Genomic DNA, 22,682 nt, shown 5'->3' with positions numbered 1-22,682 from the left:
AACCGCCGATGTTAGAAATCGGACAATCGCATCCTCCGTAAGCAAGCGGCGGAACGAGAAGGTTCACATTTACATAGTGCAATACGTAAAGTTTTTATAGCACAACAATCTTATTTACTAAATTAAAATAATAATTTTTCAAAATATAATCATACTAACATTATAAAAGGGAAAGTTTAGATAGATGGATGGATAGATGTATATTAGAGTTTGTAGCCTAAACGGCTGAATGGATCTGGATGAAATTTTGCATGGATATAGAACATAGTCTGGAAGAACACATAGGCTACTTAGTTTTTTTTTAATTCCACGCTGACGGTGTCGCGAGCGAAAGCTAGTAGTACACATTTTCACTAATTACATACTAGCTGGTAACAATAGGAGCCTTCCAGTAATTTAAATTTTTTAACACAAACAAATTTACTTAATATTCTAGTACCATAATAAGTATTAAATTAAGAAGTGAAGAAATATATTGCCATAGTTTAAAAAAATGTAACAGAACTTTTAGTAACAATTTGATGCCTGCAACAAAAATATGGCAAATATGCAATTAGATTATTTAAAATGCAATTTATTGACAGGCTATATTTAAATCGGCTACTTTTCTTAAGCCGATTACGTCTCTTTTATGTCTTATAAAAACTACGTTATTTGAAAGAGATCTATAGTTATATGTATATAAGGAAACTAATTCCGTTATTGTAGCTAGTCTGACTCATAAATTACTTCAATTTTGGCAGCGCACGTGCTAGACAGTCTTGAGCTTCTTAGAATAATCTCCTAATTAAGCGAATCTCTGTTTATTGCTTTATGTTGGGTTCGACTTACACGTGTTCTATCAATGTTAAAGTGGAATGTAATTCGCTCATTAGCGAAATGGTTTTATCTAACTTTCATAAGTATCTCGAATCTCTTGTAACAAACATGTTGACATCTCTTTCGTTCTGTTTCAGAAACTAGAGACAGCAATAAATTCAAATGTATGTTTCTGCAGTGAAAACGGTATCAATAACCTTGCATCGATTTCTGCACTTGACATAATTTAATATTATCAGTACTCGATTGCTTACTTGTAATATTTCTACACAACATGAATCCTTTCCTATTGGAAAAATTTAAATTATTTGTTCCACGTATTTAACCTTATTTCGGTGTAAATAATAGTTAAATGTAATAAACGATATCTGTATGCCCTATCCATGACTTAAACATTTGTTTATTAAAACGTTCATAACACTACTCATTGACTTCTGACGTCAGTCGTATTAATTTAAATACTGGCCACTGTAATAATAAAAAAACTTATCCGAAGTAAAGTAGATATAAACACAAACAAATTTGTCCTTTTAGATTAAAAAACAAATTATATTAAAGTTTCTTGGTAATCGTTTCAGGGACATATGTAAACTTGAAACATCTTGTTACAGGTAAAAACGTTTCGGAATAAAACAGCAAGCGGCGCAATGTCGAACGATTAGTGATTATTAAATATATTAGTTGATAGTAAAACAAAGACAATGCCAGAAATAGGGCCAATGATGCGGGCGCTCGAGCTGCAGCGGCTGATCGAAGACAAAGTGACGGAATGGCGCGAGAGGTCGGCCCGGGTCGCCGGCCGCGCCCGCCCCGACGCTTATCAAGACCCACTCAACTTCCACAGACGCGCTAACAGGCGCAAAAACAGCGCTCAAATAAACAGAATTATCGCAAAGTATTCCAAAACAAATAGGTCCGCAGAGCAATCGCACGCGACTGCAGAACAGACCCTGACGCCTCCGACGCGCCCAGCACGACACAAGAAGATTTTCGCCAAATTGAAACCATCTAAAAGTGAAGATAATTTAGTAACCGTGGGTACTATGGAGGTTCATAATGAACCTAATCTAGATATCAAACGACAGACTAGGTTTAGTATAAATAAATACAACGCGAAGAGTTGCGAAGATATCACTGCGTTCGTTGACTTCGGACACACGATGAAGAGCAAGAATTTTCAAGAGAATAGTATAATAAACTCGAAGACGGTCTCCGACACGAGGCCAAAACTGCACAGCATATGCGAGGACGATTTCGATTTGTCGGACTTTAAAGACAGCGATGTGGTGTTGAGACATAAATCAAATTTTGTCACTTCGACTCCTTTGTCTAATAGGCGGACTTGCCCCCCCTGTGATACAGTGTCGATGATCAGTTTTGAAAAGTGTAGTAAATATTCATTTAGTGTTGATGATAAACTAAAAAAAGGTAGTTCCGAACCAGATATGCTTAGTGACTCCTGTTTAAATTCAAGTGAACAGGTCAGTGATGCGAAAAGTTTAGACGGAAAGAAGAGATGGAAGATGCTCAAACCACAATTTCGAAGAGGAACATTTGATTGCATACTTCGATGGCGTGGGAAAAAACCGCAGCAAAATACGACCAAGTGAGTGATTCATTTTTTGGACATGTTGACGTTACAGACTTAGGTTTATTTCCACTATTAATCATGCTATCAAGAAAATGTTCTACGTTAAATCAACATTTCAATTTTACACAATAAACGATCTTCTTTTTAGAGCATTATTCCATAACGTATTCACAGAATAATAGTATACGTTGTATAATTTTGTATTGTATATTAGTCGCCAGTATTAAATGAATCTCAGCCGCAAGTAACTTTGGAACTTGATAGTGTGACCAAGAAAGAAGTGCTTACTGTGGTAATGTTTTGCTGACCATACTTAAATTAGGGAACACGACATGAAACTAATCATTAGCTAGATATAACCTTAAAATATCTCAGAACATGAAACATTCTAAGTAGAGCAACCCAGTTTGTTTTGACTTTTCATTAAAATATTAGTTGTATGTGAAACTATGATAAAGTTAACACATTACACAATAATTACAACATTAATAGAATCTGATAAAACTAATATCGGTTTCTAGAACTCTCAGCGGAAGCTTTTCAAGTACATTCGTAGTGTGATTACCATTTCTTGGTGATAAAATCGCGCCTTGCTATCGAGACTAGCAATTAATTAGAAACTGTGATTTGCTATTTATTATGAAGAATAAGATCATTAAAACCCTTCGCTTTACGTTTATTCTTTTACGAGTATCTAAAAATATAATAGATCTTCTTTGCGATACAGTTTTCTCATATTCCTAATTCTTATTATTCTATATTGTTTATTTGATGATTTTTATATTATTTTCTTGTTGTCTGTTTATTTCATTCTTATCCAAAAACACAAAGAAAGTATGTTTTTATGGGGGTGATACAATAGTTGATACTCACGATAATCTTGTACAAATTGTCAATTAGGTCCCAGATAATTTAGAGGGCATCAGGGCAGTAGGTCAGCTGGCCTTGCCTACAAATTAATAATTCCTTTCACACAGACAGTAATCACAATCCTAAAGCGAATGCATATCAATGAGATATTGAAGGACGAAAAACAATAGAAATATACAGCACGCCATGGGATTAAAGAGAAAAGCACACTAAATATGAACATTAAGTTACTCTGCCGTCACACTTGTGTTAAATGCTAGATTAACACTGGTAGAACTCACTTTAACATCGGATTGTGGGGCCAGCTCGCCCTTCAGCAGTACCACGATCACACAGAAGACAGGCTTCAAGGTTAAGCAACCTTTGTGATCCTCCAGACAGTGGTCTGTATTTAAACGATTTTGCCTTTCAATAAATATATATCCATTAAAATTTTTGCATTTACTATAATATTAAGATATTGCTGTATTTTTTCCAAGGACAATGAGAGGGATCACATTATGTTTTTATACACATATTTTGACAGTTGAAACGACTGTTGGATGTAGTTTCAAAGATACATGAAGGTTGTTTACAAGAGCAGTTATTGATAAGACATGTTCATTGCGCAAAGGAGCACACTCATGAAAGATAGACATGACTAACTATTCTGTGTATACAGTTTCATATTAAACTTTGTTTTTTAAAAAAAGACACACCAACAATGTGAACCCACCGTTATTGACTCCCTCAGTTCAGTTTTCTTATAAGTAGTCTATGATTTCCTGTTAGACATTCATTGTATCTAGTTGTAGTTGCTATGAGCACTTGACTATCGACCTTGAGATCGTGCACGCAATACATAACCGTGTATTTACGCAAAACGCCGCACCTGACTGCCATTGTTATACAGAACTGTACACTACGCGAACTACGCTACAATAATAGCTTTATAATAGCAATTGTGCCGATTAAAATATAAAATCACTGCAAAAACCTTAAGAATTGTTTTTCCGGTACTTGTACTGGGATGTCAGCTCCTCTACAAAAAGTTGTTCTGCACTATCCTTAGTTAGAGATGATCTGTCCATTTCTGGACATTTAATCTGCCGCTCTTTAATAATTTATCGACATCTATAATATTCTCTGCCCTTAAATAGGAGCCCTACACATTGTTTTAATTGTTAGATTTTTCTTGCTTAGTCCCTATTCGAATATTGGCATTGATTGAGACGTAAAAAGCGTCTTGTTGTTTACTCTAATTCCTTATTTCTATTCTATCGATAAACTCTCCATTTTCAGATAAGAATACAATAACAGGAAAATACACTACTTCTATAACATACTTTTTCCTCTAGACATAATTGAATCAACTGTACAACAAATCATAATCAACTTATCCCTTATGGAGGGTCGGCACAGTATGTGCTGCTCTTCCATACATCTCTATCATCCGTCATATCTGAATCCACTCCTTTCTTAAGCATATCCTCTTTCATACAATCTATCACTCTACAACAAATTACTGAATTAAATTGCTACGTCATTTTTATGACGCGGTCGTAAGTTAATAAAGTAAACAAGTAAATAATAATAATTAAAATAAGCGTAACAAGTTCTATGTATCGTAGTAATAAATGCACTGATGCAATAATAGAATGCAAGAAATCTTGTGGGGAAATACTTCGACTGTTTATGGGGTATGTACCGACGGACGCATTGTTAATTGACAATTATTCGTAATTAACTTTAATTTTGTTTATAACGACATTCGCACAGTAAATAGTGAATCTTAGTATGGGATCTTATCCTGCTTAAATTAAAAAGTAGAGTGCCTAGAAATTGTCTCTATAGATAGATTGTCTAGTTTCCTCTTTACCTCTTTTGAACTATAGTTTCCAACATTTTCTAAATATAATTTGCTAGTTTGGTTTGTGGACTTTATTGACCGACTTCCCAAAAGAAGGAGGTACTCCATTCGTCTGTATGTCTTTTTTATTTTAGTAACTTAATTAGTAAAGTAGCTGGCAGAAATGTATTCGATTCCTTTGGCAGTATTAATAATTTTAAAGCTAGGTTAGTAGTTTTATAAAAAGAACCTTAAGTTAATCCCTGGAAGGTGCGTCAACGCGTATATTTATTAATAGCTTTAATTATTATTTACCATATTTTAAAATGAGATCACTGGAATGGACATAATAACTGTAATCCTTGCGTGAGTAACATCCATGTAGCTGATATAAAATGATTTATTATGTTTACCAATGATTTACCGTACTAGAGTGGAAGTTGGCGTTCAAGATGCCATCCTTTTATAACGGTATCTAAAAATTATGTAAGTGTTTTTTAATTGAAACTTTTTACACTTTTACAATTTTATTGCAAAGCTTTTTTGTGATAATAGAATAGTTCAACGCCAATTAGAAATACTAGATGGACAATTAGAAATCTGGAAGTTCGGAAAAACTTCAACAATGACAACTGTTAAGTTTTATTAGGTTACTAGCTTTCGCCCGCGATTCCGCCCGCGTGGAATCAAAAAAGCAATAGTGAGTAGCCTATGTGTTCTTCCAGACTATACTCTACATCTATGCCAAATTTTATCGAGATCCGTTTAGCAGTTTAGGCTAAGAATTCTAAACTTTCGCATTTATAATATTAGTAAGAAGTAAGTAGACATGTCTTTCCTTAACTAGCTTTACTTTGTGTATTTTCTTGATAACTACTTTCTTTACATGGACTTAACGGTAAAAAGATGCATCGTTTTATCCTTTTTTCATGTGGTCATTATCTCGTTTAAAAAGAAATTCAACATTTTGGAATGACAATGTGTTAAGTTTACTTATAGTTTATTTTTAGGAACTTAATATGATAAGTTAGTATTTTTAATAGTTCTTGACATATTTAGATATAAACTACAAAGATTTGAACTCGGCCTTCGTCGTCTGCCAAAGTAATGATTACAATAACTGTTTAACATAACAATAACTCGTGCGTCGCATTGAATAAATATTCGAAGTCATCGGACTTATAGATTTTTGCCACTAAAGAATACAAATAACAAATTCGTAATAACTACTAAACTTTGTTTTTAGAAAAGAATAGCATTCAAATGATAATGCAAATAAATCAGGCCTTTTTTTATCATATAAGGTGACACACGAGCAAGCGGCCACCTGAATCCACCGAAATGGAAAACGACAGCTGCCCCTAAACATCCCTAATTGCAGTTGCCTTCCCTTAATTGACGGAGGAGACGTACATAAAGAGGACATGTACCCTTCCTACGCGTCTCCTCCACCGTCAAATCCACTTTTCCTTCCCATTCTTTCGTCTTAAGAAAAGAGTCAAAAGGCAAATCTTGACTGACGATTTTAACAAGTTAATCTCTCGGTACATTCACTTAATCCGCTAAAACACTCGGTAGCAGCAAAATGTAATATCTTTTAGCCTGAATTAACTGCTTCCGTTCTCGCCGGTTCGTTCCTACGTAACTAAAAACATAAGTTTTAAATATCAACCTTCATATGGAATAGAAGTGTAATTAGGGAGAAGAAATAATGCTATAAAAAAGAGGGATTCGTGACTTATTCCACGTTTTCCAAAAATAATTAAGCCCCTAAATCTTAAAACTTAAAGGTTAGCACAACGATTGTGATGGTTATCCCAAGGTACTTTCCCATCGTGGGAAATAGCTCGTTTTAACCCTTCTATAAAACAATCAATTGAAAATCTAAAAATAAATCTTTAATATCATTGTATCATCAGACACGCAAGGCCGTCTTCATCTGAATCTTGTAGTATTTTCCAGTTATTTGTCGTCAGCGTTAAAAGCTTAGGAAAAGCCATGTGGTATGAGGAAAACACGGTTGAATAACGAGCATTGTGTTTGTGCAGGGCGACGGGGTCGTGTGAACTGGTACCGCCCGCTAGATTCATGTTGAAATATAAGAATCACTATCGGAATTACCAAGTTAGACACACAAATGGTTCCGTAATACATTAGGATTAATATGTCAGTCAATGTATCTTCATTACTTAAACGTTACTTTCAATTGTCAATTGTTATGGTAAAAATGTAGAAAGTCTTACGTAGATACACTGCATACCTCGGCTGAACCGACATAAAAGTAATAATAATTGTACAATATAGACATATAAGCTACAATAGGTTCACTATTTTCAAAGTTTTATTTCGTTACTTTTTAGTGTATTGTTTTTTTTGAGAATATTTTGTTTTAGTGTCTTTTGTTTGAAAGACAATAAAAGTGATAAAAACCGTTCATGGGATATTTAAAATTAAGTAAGTTCTACAATATTAATAATTTTTGACATTAACATATAATGAGTGACAAAAAATTGTAGTGGGTGCGAAAAAGGTTTTTGTACATGTCGCCTTGGAACTCTAAAAAACTGGAGTAGGTAATAAATGTGAGCCAAACAAAGTTACAGAGCGCATGCAGTAGTGAGACAGTCTGAGAAGCCGCGCGCAAGGCAATGCCTGAAAATTTTGCACCAGTGTATAAAGTTCGGAATATCTTTTATAAATATATTTGTGTTACATAAAACCATTTGTTATTTATTATTAATAAGACTGTTAATTTGTGGCTATTAAATAGTTTTGTTACATTATGACAATGGATAAATCAGTGCAACAAGATCCGTGGATGTTTGTGTATAAGAAGTTGCAAGACAAAGAAATTGTTAGCAGGAGAAAGTAAGAAATATTTATGTAATTTACCATTAAAAATAGCGTTTTAATATGCTAGAATTGTGATATTTTGCTAATTAAGACGTTTTCTGCTTTGAACTAATTTACTTGTAAATATGTAAGTTAAGGAAATAATATAATAATAATTCGTACATCGTTCTAAAATACTTAATTACGTACTCGTATTTACTGACAATAAAGTTTATTACACTAATTAATATCGATTGAAAATATTAGTAGTAATATACGAATATAAAATTTGTTTAAATGAAAAACAAATCTGTCATTTTACAAAGGATGTGAGTTGATGAGATAAAATTACTGATAATTATGACAAAACAAGCAAATCTCAGTATCTCTAGGAACATTATTACGTAATAAGGATTAGTGAGATGAACAGACATTTACCAACTTGACATTAATGAGGAAAACATGGGAACATGTCTCTTTGTTATAACCAAAAATAAAATATATTTTGATAGGCAAAATAGTTTTACTTGTCAAATAATAATCGTTAAAATTGTGGTTTATATATACTAGCTTTGGAGAAAGACTTCCTTTGAACTAAATTAAATTAATTATATTAATAAAGCGGCTTATGATAAGTAAGTAAAAAGCGTTATTTTAAACAATTATCTAAATCGCTCTAGTAGTTTTTGAGTTTTTTATTACAGGCTGTTGCTTGCGACCAACCACGTTTCTAATGGTAAAAGAATTTTTGAAATCAACCCAGCAGTTTATGAGTTATTTGAATACATACAAAAATACAATTGTTTCCCTCTTTATGACATTAACTTTAGATGTTAGTATTAAAAATATGACGCTATGCAGATCAGCATAAATGAACTAAAAACTAATCTGTCCTGTGATTTTCAGGCAAAAATTTCATTCGATCAATCTAGAATATTGTTAATAATTGCTTGGCAATAATATTTCACGCGATGTCAATGAAGAGCGTTGACCTGCATTGTTGTGGTTGCTACGTATTCTAACGATAAAACTAATGCGTAAGATATATCTGCTTCTTTAGGTATTTTTTAGTGTATTAAAATCTAGGAATATTAGGACCGGTATTTAATTACAGAAATAGTATTAAATGCAGCAATTTTGAAGATGTCTTGCCAGACATTTGCATGATCGTGTTCCGATCTTTGAAAATCCGAGGCAGTACAGTACAACAACCTACGTTATTAATATCTTAAGAATTTTTTATAATAAATTGTATCTGAAGTGGGCTGTATGTATCGATCCAGACATGATCTCACTTTAGAGTTAAGGCACTCATTTATATTTATAAACTCGTAACAATTGTAACCGTGGGTTTCCATGAAAGAAAAATCCATCAAATATATGATTGTGCCAGGGAGAATGAGATAATAATGCTTATGCTCTGATATTTGAGATTAGTAACAATACTTACGCACTTAATTAAGTTAACATTAAGCTGCCAACTTAAAATTGAAAAGGCAATTAAGAAAAGAAAAAAGAGACTTCGATCTTTCGAAGCCTCTTTTCATTTGAAATGCATAAATGAATTTTGGTACAAAAAAATCAAGACTAGTCAATGCATGTCCTTATGTATTCGTAACGTGCCAATTGTAAAATGATTTAAGCACGATATGTGAAACTTAGCGGCACATTATGATTGTTATAAGCAACAGCTTCAATATTTACATTGCAAAGATGCGTCACCTGAACCATATGTGTCAGCTAAGAGTGCAGAGATCGACGGTAAAGAAAAAACGTTCGCAGAATATAGAAATTTTATATCTACACTAATGTTATAGAGAGGAAAGATTTGTATTTTTGTATGTATTGAAATAACTCAAAAACTGCTGAATCGATTTCAAAATTCTTTCACCATTAAAAAGCTACGTTATCAGTGAGTAATATAGGCTAGGCTACATTATTGTTACTATTTTAATATCACGCAGACGAATTAGCAAGCAATACCTACTTGTTTAATATAGTAAATTGACTACCTAATAACTAGATATAAGATATATCAATGAAGGAAATATTTTTGATCAAAAGGTTTTAAAATTTTAATTCATTACTTGATATTGGTTATTCTTTCCTCGTTATTGTGATGAAATGATGAAATATAGTTGACGATATCTTTTTTAAAGTCTTTCGACCATGAAAACTCACGGTAAGATTCGTAAAGACCAAACATCGAATCGTCATAGTTAACAAGGTAATCACATGTAGTATTGTGCACCAAGTTACCAACCAATCAACGAACACCAACCTTATTCATCTTCATTTACAGAGCTGTATATGTACATATATGTACAGACAGACTGTCTTATTTATATATACATTAACACAACAACATCACGCTCATAAAACAGTTAGTTTGCTTTGGAATTTACACTGAAATGTGCACTGCTGCTCACTCAGATAATACTTCAAAAAGTTTGCTAACTACATTAGTTAAAATAAAGGTTTCTTCTAAAAGAATCCATGACGGGGAAACCCTATTGACTTATTTGGTTAAGTAAACAGTCTCAATAACCGCCAAGTTACGCATCTGACTTCGTGAGTCACTCTTTACGACAAAAATGTGGAGAAACTCTTTTAGTATAATTTTTAATTTGTCGATTTTTTTTAACATCCGTAAAGCGACGGATTTGAATCGTTTAACAGTTAACATAAATAGCTTCTTGCTGTTCTTAGGCCAGGGTCTATTTAACTAGAAGAATATTGAGCAATAGTTACGTAATTGCATTTGCAAATTATTATATCAAATCATTGTGCGTAAGTAACTCAGGAAATGCCTTTAGTTTTATGACGACTAGTATTTCTATTTTAAGTGTATAAGTTATGGTATATTGGAGAATTATGCAATGTAAAAATGTCAAGTAAATGAATGTATGTAAATAATTACATTTAAAAAATTAAGCACATTTACGAAATTATTATAGGATCAGAAGAGGTTAAGTTTCTCTCTCTTTTTAGCTCTTTGTTATAATTTGGCTGTAAGATTTGGTGTTTGTAGCTAGACTTTGCAATCTATTGGAATTTCTTACATGTCGTTTTCTGCAACTAGTCACGAAACTACATTATTTAATAATAACTATTTTCAACCAGGTGTGAGAAGAATAACATTTTTTGCAACCTAACAAAAAATTGTAACACTGGCATTATAGAATAACACAGCCTGTATATTCGGGTTATTAAAAAAAAAATACAATGGCGTGACAAGAGCTTTATAACCTTGAGTTGACCTTGGGTATTTATAACCAAATTTTACATTTTACCTGTACGTTTCACTCCACAGCATTATCATGTGGAAGAACAATGTTTAACAACCGCTAATGATAACGTCGTCATAGTGACTAAATGTAACTAACAAAAGAGTCTCACGTCTATAAATAAATTATGACCCGTTTCGCAACAAAGGCTGTGCTCAACTAATTAAAAAAAAGCAAAATAAGCCACGCTTGAAAATTATTATTTCCTCAACCTAGATACATTTCAAATTAAGAAAATAGTTTATGCCATTGAGCAAAATAAGGTTATCTGTCAATAATCGAATAGATTAGTAAATTTCTAATTTAATCCATTTTGTTTACAAGCTTTCACTGATCTTCCAAAAGATTTTTCGGATAATTTGAAAATCCACAAGAAACATTGAGAGTAACATTTACAAGAGTATTGGTTAGAAATCTTTTAAAATTTAGAGACTTAATAAAAGCATTATTAAGAGTAAACCCCATTAGCCATAAAGAGCGAACTTTTTGTTTTTTATTGAATTTGTATTTTAAAACGTAATTTCCCTAATTGAGTTTATAACAATGGAGATCGTGACTATCCTTTATAAGGCACAATTGACACGGATAAATTGACAACTCTGTGAGTCGATCTCAGAATTTAACGTTTTGTTCGAATTTTGTTGAGTTTTGTTGAATTCTGCGCTATTCCAATTTCATCCAAATAAATTAAGTGTCTTCGCCTTTTAGCGTGTTAGGAAATCAACCATATTTACTGCTAAGCAAATATAAATATTTACTAAAAGCAATAATTACAAGAGCGAGAAAATTTAACATTAAAAACTTTTTAATAAAAAAACAAAACCGACTTCCAAACGAAATACACTAAAAACAAAACATTCTCAAAAAAAAAACAGTGCACTAAAAAGTAACGAAATAATTCCTTGAAAATAGTAAACGTCCCTTATTGTAGCTGTTATGTCTATATTGTACAATTATTATTACTTTGATGTCGGTGTCAGCCGAGGTATGCAGTGATATTTCTACGTAAGGATTTCCACATTTTTACCATAACAATTAACCATTGTAAGTATAGTAACGTTTAAGTAATGAATCTACATTGACTGACACCGACTTCTGGTCTGGTCTAGATGAAAATATTAGAATCAAGGTTGTGTTAAACGGAAATAGCATAATACGTTCGTTAGATCTTAAGTTCGATGAACCGAGACTATGGTTTCTTTCGGATAAGTTGAATCGTAATCCCACGCTCTTTTCAATTTACGTCCGAATGTAATACGCAACGACTGCAGCTAAGAGGGCTATTTGACCATTTAATGTAATTGAATAGAAGTTATAAATACCTACGGACTTTTGGTGATAATCATAATCTACATCAACTACTATTAGGCTTGAATTGTTTTTAATTTCTCTAGACGTATTATTCAGTTATACGGCTGAAGGAAGAAGTTTTCTTTAATCAATGTAGTGGAAATTCACCAATACAATTTTTAAAGACCGTTGGATCAATGACCTTCGAAATCAGATATGTCTGGTTGCTATAGGGATCCGTACAGAATCTTATGAGACGATGTTATTAAATCAAATTATAATACTAAGATTATGTGTGAAGTTTAGATGGATGGATGAATGTTTGTTAGTGTTTGAACGGATCTTGATGAAATTTGGCATAAATGTAAGAGTATAGTCTGGAAGAACACATAGGCACATATTTACTTTGTTTTTTTTTTATTTTACGCGGGCGAAAGCTAGTATTTTTATTTCTTCAATTGACATTTATCATGTTTTATCGTGTTACATTTTATTTTAAAGCACATTTCAAATGTTATTGAACTTTAATACTCATTCATTCGAATAATTGGCATTAAGTGTATCTTATTAGGATTTAACGAAATAAAAATATATTATCATTAATTATCGCAAAAATATGATTACTAAGGCCATTAGGTTAATCAGTCGATAGCAATTGTATACTAATTGCAGTTTCCCTTGTTTAAATGTGGACGCATAAATAAACCGGCTAATTTCAAGCAGATATAAACAACATAATAAATAAGGTTATACATTGAATGGCGGAAGTGTAAATAATATTTGAAAGGAACTCTGAACAATGTTTGATTCATCATTTCATGCAAACTGATTTAGTGATCGTGTAATATTATACAAAAGAGCGAGTGTTAATGCCGTCTGGTTAGTCGATGTTTGGCTCTGCGCGCAATGAACGCTGCCTTGAATTACGTCATTTCTTTTTAAAAACACGTCCAAATCGAAGTGAAACGACGCGAAAAATTAACCACAGGACGTTGATAAATTGTTTAATAAGACAGTGTATTAAGTGGTGTATTTTCTACATTAATCCTATTTCCTAACCTCAAAGATTTGAAACACCAACGAGCGGTGCATTTACAGTTGTTTACCCACACAATCTTATAAGATCTTATAACCTGTGTTTACGTCATTAACTCTCAGAACATATGACTCGTTTTGGTGATTCATTTGCAGTCAACTAAGGGAACAGTGTATTTACAAAGAGTCTTATTATAGTTTAAAGTGAAATATTAAGAATGGATGAAGAATCAATGTGGAGAGGTTTTTACGAAAAGTTACAGCAACAGAAATCTGTTGAAGAACAAGTGCATGAAAGCAGGTAACACATAAACACGTATTATTATTCTCAGAAATAACGAAATAATAATTTAACGCATGTGTATATTTATATTTGTTTTGGCATTATTGCACTTAAAGCAAAACCAAAATTCGTATCATCTTTGCAACGAATATCTAAAACATAGTTTTATTTTAAACGAAGATCGCACAGCAAGTTTACATTTTTGGTAATATAATTTACATTGAATCAAGTGAATTGAGGTCAATGTGTTATTACAAACTAGTTTTTTAAGTAATACAAATAAATCGTGGATAGGTATATCCCCAAAATATTTAGTAATTAACCTTATCTTACCATCTTAATCCTTACTAATATTAAAAATGCGAAAGTCTAGATGGATGGATGGATGTTTGTTAGAGATCGTAGCTGAAATTTAGCATAGATGTAGAGGATAGTCTGATAGAACATAAAGGCTACTTACTTTTTTTTAATTCTTCGCGGACCCGAACATGCATAGGTTTATTCTTCTCTCTTCTTTATTCTTCTTCTATCGCCTGGAAAATATCACCATTTTTCTAAGCGTTAGCCCATAATGCTAAGATTAACCTTAATTAACCTTCTTCAGATGACAAAACGGACGTTACGCGATGTAATGTAACATGTGATATGACGAGCATTCATTCAGTTAATTCGTAGTTACGAGAAAAGCAGCGAGCCGGTCAATGCGAACGTTACACCTCGTAACGAAACATATAGGTACCATTCGTTTCTCACAAGACTAAGACTTCATTTAGAAAACAATAAGAGGTGTTTCTAGTTGTGACGAACGCCTGTTGTTCTACCTCCTGGGATTTTTTCCCCAATCGGTCACATCGAGCACACTAATCAAAAAACATTCAGTGGGAAAAGTTGCCATTTGGTCAAATAATCAGCGGGCACGTCGCGTCGACCAAAATAAGCTACTTATTTAAATTTTAAATGTGCATTATGCTGTCATGTAAACATAAGCGATTGGAAGTAATTCATAAAATCCTTTAACTTTATCGTAGTATATTAAAAAAAAAATCTATTAATTTTTTATTTACTAATACCAATTTACAGCAGGGATTTTTAATTTTAAACTTTACCTTTACGCCTTAAATTTTAAACCTTCACGCCTTCTTTTGTGCATTTAAAAGTTTAATTCAACAACACAATAATCTGAATCTTCTTATTAACTTTTTAGTGTAGTTAAAAAGTTATTTAATTATGCCATAGTTTTACTAACATATTTTATCGCAGCATGTGCATATTGCGCCATCTAGAGTCCGTTCGTGGTACAGCTGTAAGCTGTAATGTTGCTAACATTATAAATTTCCCTAGTTCAGTTCAGTAATAAAAAGAAAACTGTGGTGGCGGTGTTTAGAGTATGTTTATAGAAATACATAAGTAATGAAATCCACAACATAATAAACAAATAAAATATAAATGAGGAAAACATGATAATGGCAACACATATCTGTCTTTCTTGGTTAATTCGTTATCTCTTTCGCTCTCGGTTTTTGTTTCATCCAATACGATACCCAAACGTCAGACTCAGATCTGCCTGTGTATTATAAAAGTTTTTTTTAAAGTAAACATTTATCAAAACATTTAAATAACTTTGTGATAATAAGCCACTAAAGTGTTTTATTTATTGCGCATCTTATTGATTAAGACCGTGTTACGTAAGCTGAGATACGGCGAAAAGCCGGCGGCGGGCAAGTACAATAAAATGATTCTTTCACGAATTGACACAACTCGCATTTGTAAATTCTATACAATTGTATCAAGAAATATGCAATTGCTCAGAAATCAGGCTTATATAAATGGGCAATGGGTGAGCGCCGACAGCAATTGTGTATTTCCGGTGCTCAATCCTGCGGATGATAGTGTAATAACAGATGTACCGGATATGGATGTTTTCGATGCCAAGAAAGCGATCGAGACTGCCTCAAATGCTTTTGAAAGCTGGAAAAATACTACCCAGAAGGAGCGCTCCTATATTCTCAGAAAGTGGTATGGTATTTGTCAAAAAAATACTGATTATTTAGCCGAAATTATAACAGCCGAATCTGGTAAACCACTTTCGGAAGCTAAAGGCGAAGTAGCTTATGGTAATTCGTTTCTAGAATGGTTTGCTGACACCGCAAGGCATATAAATGGTGAAGTGTTAACTAGCCCATGGCCAAATAAACAAATTATGGTAACTAGACATCCTGTTGGAGTTGTATCTGTTATCACACCTTGGAACTTTCCTTTTGCAATGATCACACGTAAGGTTGGCGCTTTAATGGCTGCGGGGTGCACCTGTGTTATTAAACCATCGGAAGATACACCATTAGCTGCTTTAGCTGCTGCTGAGTTAGCAGAACAAGCTGGAGTACCAAAAGGTGTTATTAATGTGGTAACAACAAGCAGAAAAAATGCTCCTGATGTGGGCAAGGTAATGTGTGAACATCCCAATATTAGATGCATATCTTTTACCGGCTCTACTCATGTGGGAAAAATTCTGTATGGAATGGCGGCTAAGGGAGTGAAAAGGGTAGCTTTGGAATTGGGTGGAAATGCTCCCTTTATTGTATTTTCAAGTGCTGATATAGAAAATGCATTAAATCAAGCAATGTCCGCTAAATTCAGGAACAATGGTCAAGCATGTGTTGGTGCAAATAGATTTTTAATTCATGAAGATGTGTATGATAAGTTTGTTGCTGGTTTTAAGGAACATATCGGCAAGAAATGCATCTTAGGCCCTGGTACAAAGGCAGATGTAACTTGCGGGCCATTAATTAATGATATGCAAGCCCAGAAAGTGTCCGGATTGGTGGATGATGCTGTTAAGCAAGGTGCAAAACCATTGATTGGTGGAAAATTCTCCAAACTTGGGAATAAATTCTATGAATCAACATTGCTGGTTGATGTTAAACCTAACATGTCAATTTATGGAGAAGAGATATTTGGTCCAGTCGCTGTTTGCCTTAAATTTAAAACTGAAGAGGAAGTTGTTGAAATGGCAAATAGTACAAATAGTGGACTTGCAGCGTATGTGTTTACACGGGAGCTTGGTCAAGCATTTAGGATGTCTCGGCAGTTGGAGTTTGGGATGGTTGGTATAAATGATGGCATCCTCTCAGCAGCTGAACCACCATTTGGAGGAGTAAAAGAGTCGGGTATAGGAAGAGAAGGAAGTAAACATGGCATTGAAGAATACACAGATCTTAAATATACTTTATTTTCAGGATTAAATATGTAATCCATCTATTGTTAATTGATATTAGCTTTAATAATTGCCATATTATGTAACTCTATGGAATGCATACATCTTGATACTGTAATAATGTAATTCTTTAGTTAAAATAGGATTGTTTATGACAAAATATATAGTTAGATTTAGATGTTTAAGTTTTGGCTTGTAATTTTTCTTCTATTGTTGAAATGTATTAAATATAAGCTAAACCATTCCAGTCTTCCATTATAATGTGATGATATAGGATTATAAGAACAAAATACTCTAAGGAAAACAATATGCATTTATTCATGAATTTTCTTATTCAATTTAAAGTTAAATTATTTAAATCTTATAATTTTGGAGCTAAAGAACAGTTATTAAATTTTATATATGTTAAAATTCTTTGTTGTTTTAAATTTAGTTTTTAGAAATTATTTGTCATTAATAAACTTTTATTGTGTTGTATGGTGTTATTATTTTTATCCTCTACCATTATATTGTGTGCATTATTAAATTAAAATCTTACATTTATAATTTTTATGATCAATGTTTATATTGGTAGCTACATGTGATAATGCTATCACATTGATATAAATACTTTTTTCTGGCGATGATAGTAATGAAATATTTTGTCATATACTTAGACATGGAGCCAAAAAGATTATTACAATAAATGAGTTTTAATTATAAACTCAACCACTACTTAATACAGCATGAAGAAGAAAAAAGTGGTGTGCCCTCAAGAGGAAGGATTAACAGGGGAGGAGATGGACAGAAAAGGGGAATACTTTTTCATGTTCACAAACACAACCAATCTCCTATAAACGAATTAAAAGCCGGTAGTAATAATCTTATATTTTTTTACAGAATACAAGATGTGGACGACAGTTTCTTCGAGAAGTTTGGTTCAATACTGAAGCAAGTGTCACAAAGAGCTGCGTTAGAGGAATCCACACCTTTGGCTCCTCTGAAAGAAGTCGAGGAACAAGATGAGCAGCAGAGTGACGTCACGGATCTGCAAGGGGAGAGGAGTCCAGGAAGAGACTCCGATAGTGGAAATGAGACACTTTTGGACACAGACTCAGAGCCTGAAGATCCAGAGAAGATAGATTTTTACGTAGAAGCGGTTGGTTGGAATGTGAGTTTCAGTTTTTTTTTATATTTCCAATAATAACGGCCGAATACTGATACTATCCTTGAACACATCGCTTCGTAAGCTTCGCTTACAATCCTTTGCACGTCACTATTTTAATGGTATTTTAATTTATTTTAATGGTACTTCAGTTTAAGCGTGGCTTTATCGTTTAAGACGCTGTTACATTTATTAAATATCGTTTCAGGATTCGAATCTTAGAATAGAAAGTAAAATGAAAAACTATGTTGCGTTTATGATATATCTGTACAAAATTATATTGTTAGCTCTAGTTTTTCTAAGGGAATGAGGGAGATGACATTCATGTATTTGTATTTAGTGCCAAACATGTATCCAATATGGTATGGTATATGGAAACCAGTGTTGGAAGGGTTTGCCGTACGGCGCTAATTTATTTATAGGTTTTATGAACGGATATGTCGGTCAGAATCGTTTTATTGTTCCGAGCGCGGCTTGAACTAGACATTGAGTTGGACTTATTTAAGGAAAGTGGGTCGCGTTTCTGAGATTCTACATACGCTGACAAATCTGTATACGTGTAAACGTTGTGACATTTGTCGAGTATCATTTGTCATAGCATTCCCATAGTCTATAGTTTGTTAAACTTATAAGCGACACTAGTTGATCTAAATCTAGGGATGAAGAGCTACCAGTGATATGGTCTTCTTAAAAGATGTTCCTGTATCTATTTTCGAAACGACTGGGCCGATTTCGACCGAACTTTTACTGAAGGGTAGCTGACATCGATGGGCATATCATAAGCTACTTTTTTAAATACCGCGCTGCCAAAATGGTGACTGGATCGCTATCTCTGGAACGGGTGGACCGATTTGGATGGGACTTTGGACCTTGAAAGTAGCTGGTAAAAGTAGATGCACGCGGGAATGTTATAAACGACCATTTTTTAGATTCCAATCTATCGAAGTTTGCGGGGAACAGCTCGTTTTAAATATTTCTCTGTTATCTTTTCGCCGCCTATCGTAAACTTATATTTTTATAGAGACTTGACCTAATTTAAAATGATAGAAAAACGAATTTGACAAAAATTAAACAACTCTCAGTTATTTTGATACTATTTTTTGTTCGTTATCAACGCAGTTTTCACAGAATTAGAAACATAAAAATTTTAACACACGGTGCCTTTGAAATCTAGTGCAATTTATTTAGATCTTTAGCTATGTAGTTTTATTGTAAAACGATACTTATATACTTTGTATATGGCATGTTCGTAGGTGCACAATGGCCGCGTCTCGAAGTCGATGGCATCCCGCCAATGACACTTTTACTTTCCCGAAACGTTTTCCCAACGTCTCAGCCAAGGTTTTCAGTGGACAACGTCATTGCAAAATGCGTTCACTTGGTTCCACCCATCACATGAATGAATAAGTGATGAATAGTCTTAAAATATAATATTTATGATTTCGGTAGGATGATGTATTTGCGTTGCTGATAACGAAAATAACATTTAAAGAAAATTTTGTCCGTCTGTTTTTCCGCAAGCCGTGATTATTCCGGGTAATCTCTGAAACAGCTGAACCGATTTCGACCAGGCTTTCACTGAAGGGTCGCTGACATAGACGGCTATATTTTTTTTAAATTCAGCGTTGTCAAAATGGCGTAACGGATGGTCAAAATTTGCGCTAGGGAAGTTTGCGACAGCTCGTCTTAAATAAAACGAATGTGCTATTTTGCTTTGGTTTTATAATCAGTTCATATGACATATTTTTTAAAATAAACATAAAAAGGAAATACGGTGAGAGTCCTTCGAGAAGCGAGTGTATTACCTTAAAGGCCGGCATCGCATCTGCAGTTCTTCGAGTATTGGGGATATCCATGGGCGGCAATTATCAACTTGGTGTTCAATATTGCGAGACGATGCCCACTTCTTTTTAAAAAAAAAACCACTTGGTTTCGTTTTTTCTAGAGTAGGGTATAGAATTACTTTCTTAGACAAAGCAAATATTTAACATAATCGTAAAACATATTCAAACATTTCAATAACGGTTATTTATTATATCTGTTCAATTGATTTGATAAGACTTTGAAGTGGGACGGCAGTCCTAGGCATAAATTAGCGCAAAGTCTAGATTGCGCACATAGTCTGGTTATTATCAACGCACAGACGCACGAAGACATAATATATTATGCAATCTGTTAGTCTTTTTCAAATAACCTATTAACTTAACTATCTAAGAGCTAGATTAGTATTTAAGACGTAAAATTTAATTTTATATGATAAAATATCCATAGTAAAAAGTTATGTGTAAGCCATCACCCCATTTTACTTTTAAAAGGAATTAAAAAAGCTGTTAATATGAAATTTATAGCCTAAACACTTAGCAGTTTTTTCAAAGGGCTCGTAAAATAGAATCGGGAACAGTTTAATGGTGATTCACACGGCGCACACTGTTTCCATCTTCAAAGCACGCATTAACAGAGGTGTTGGTGTTGCGTATATCCGCTATTCATATCGTCTACAACATTGCTGTATTAGGCCGAACACTCACGATACGGTTTTACACGCAGCAGAATGCAGTTGCGGGTAAAACCAAGCAGCATGGCTTTCGTAGAAAGAAAAATTGTATTATTTGTCCCGAAACCATGGAAACAGGCGTATCATCCAGTCTGCAACTCTGTTATCCGCTTCGATGGTTTAAACTTGCGGTAATTAACGTTAAACGAAACTGTATCGTGTGAGCTTGGCCTTACAGCAGTGGTTAATAAAATAAATAAATCGTTCAGCATGTGCGTACCTGCGGGAAGACCTTGAGAGCCACCTACATTCCCCGCAATACATTTTATGGGATATATCCGTTAGTGACCACGTTTTATACGTTTCAATTAAATTTTCCTATCATGATACGGTATTAATTGCTCTTAATTACGACTTGCACCTACTCCAATGGATGTAAATGCCCAGTAGTTTTTGAGTTATATCAATACGTACAAAAATACAAATCTTTTCTCTTTATAATACTATTATTTACCCCGTGTTTTTCCCATCCTAAGTACGGTTGGCAAACTAGACTTTCGATTTGCATATTTTAGCGTTTCTCAAATCAAGATATATACATAATAAAATCGATGTCGTAATCGTATCCTTTGAAAGCACAGTTGTATAAACTTCCTTTTTGTTTCTATAACAAAGTACGCAAATGCTCTACAAATGTTAATTTCACACATGGGTAGAATAGTAAGACAGTACAGTAGAACAGAGCAATACTGCAGTATTCCCACATCAGATACATCTGCCTTAATATTTATTTTTATATTTTGTTAAAGAAAAGGTATGGTGATTAAATGTTTTAACTTATGCTGTTGTAGTTGCGTTTTGTGAGCAATAGTAGTACTGAAATTTCTACTGTTCTGCCCTCATGTGAAACTAGCATTAGGGCGCCTTGATTTCCTTTGATCGGTTCGATCTAAAAAGTAGGGTAATAAAAACGCTTTCATATAGTGTTACTATGGTTTTCCTGCTCTTATGCAGTCATAAATCTTTATTTTCCATTAGCAATGGTATAAAAATAGCGATTAACATTATCTTGTACTATTGCAACATAAGACGTGTAAACCGCTATTATAAATATATTATCATGCTCATTAAACAACCATAGACAAGTAAATAAATGATAAAAGAGATTTTATAGGAAAACAATTGATTTTATCTGTTAGTTATTATCTTAAGAGGATATTCACGTCTTGAAATTTTAATAACTAATGAGGGATTTATTTTTCAATTTACTATTAAATTTTAATAGTTAATTGGTTCAGAATTCGATAAAACTCTGACTGAAAACAAAAGCACTCCGATTTCTTGTTAGTTGATATTTGTTTTATTCGTTTACTGAGAACATGCTCTTTGTATATTGGATTATATTGTCGAAATTCCCAAAATTCAAAAGAAGTTGTTAAATAATAAATTAGTATCTTTTTTATATTATTGAGTCTGGGTTCATACGTCCCCGGTGCGGTGGCGGCGCTTCGCGAAAATAGAATCGGCTGAGTGCCGAATATCCCGGTCCGAACAGTGCAGTATGGCGCGCACCTCATACGTGCACGTCTGACCCTCTCCGTTATATTAACATGAGTGCCATAAAAGTGTCATAATTTCTAAAATGTCAAATCTAACGCGAATCCCAAAAACAGATATGAATAGGAGAGGTTAAATTGATCTGTTTCGATGGATTTTTAATGTAGATAATACAGAATGTGTCAATATTTGTGGATTGAAGTGTAGTGTAATAGTGTTTGACCATGAACGGAATGGGGACACTGAGAACCAAGTTCAGGGGCATCAAGAAAGAGCTCCTGGATAGACAGACCAGCATGCGTATACAATCTATGACTGTATGTTAATATATCATTGAACTTATTACATAAAACAAAACCGACTTCCAAACAAAATACACTAAAAACAAAACAAAATGCACTAAAAACAAAACAAAATACACCAAAAACAAAATATTCT

The 22,682-nt window shown here is 33.4% G+C and overlaps 2 protein-coding genes across 5 annotated transcripts in view; both read left to right on the top strand.

Moving 5' to 3' along the window:
• LOC106103033 (BAI1-associated protein 3) overlaps positions 1-22,682 on the top strand; it is a 40,468-nt gene that overhangs the window by 2,644 nt on the left and 15,142 nt on the right. For 2 of the 4 annotated variants that reach the window (XM_013282669.1, XM_013282671.1), the window contains exons 2-3: positions 1,431-2,425; positions 17,929-18,199. In XM_013282669.1, coding sequence (XP_013138123.1) covers positions 1,521-2,425; positions 17,929-18,199 — 1,176 coding nt within the window. In that variant the 5' untranslated portion in view covers positions 1,431-1,520. Of the gene's footprint in view, positions 1-1,430; positions 2,426-7,743; positions 7,977-13,395; positions 13,854-17,928; positions 18,200-22,682 lie in introns of those variants that run through there. The other 2 variants (XM_013282672.1, XM_013282673.1) reach the window with 2 other exon arrangements.
• LOC106103034 (glutarate-semialdehyde dehydrogenase DavD) lies at positions 15,357-17,466 on the top strand. The gene has a single exon (XM_013282674.1). The coding sequence runs from the start codon at positions 15,568-15,570 to the stop codon at positions 17,083-17,085; it is 1,518 nt and encodes a 505-aa protein (XP_013138128.1). The 5' UTR covers positions 15,357-15,567; the 3' UTR covers positions 17,086-17,466.

This window comes from Papilio polytes, unplaced genomic scaffold, assembly GCF_000836215.1.
Source record: "Papilio polytes unplaced genomic scaffold, Ppol_1.0 DF823879.1, whole genome shotgun sequence".
NCBI classification, from domain to species: domain Eukaryota; kingdom Metazoa; phylum Arthropoda; class Insecta; order Lepidoptera; family Papilionidae; genus Papilio; species Papilio polytes.
The sequence above is the reverse complement of the archived record's forward strand: the minus strand, read 5'-3'. Positions and strand labels throughout refer to the sequence as shown.

What these genes read in the sequence shown, in the direction of transcription:
- LOC106103034 (XM_013282674.1), top strand. Translation starts at nt 15,568, where the DNA reads ATGATTCTTTCACGAATTGACACAACTCGCATTTGTAAATTCTATACA.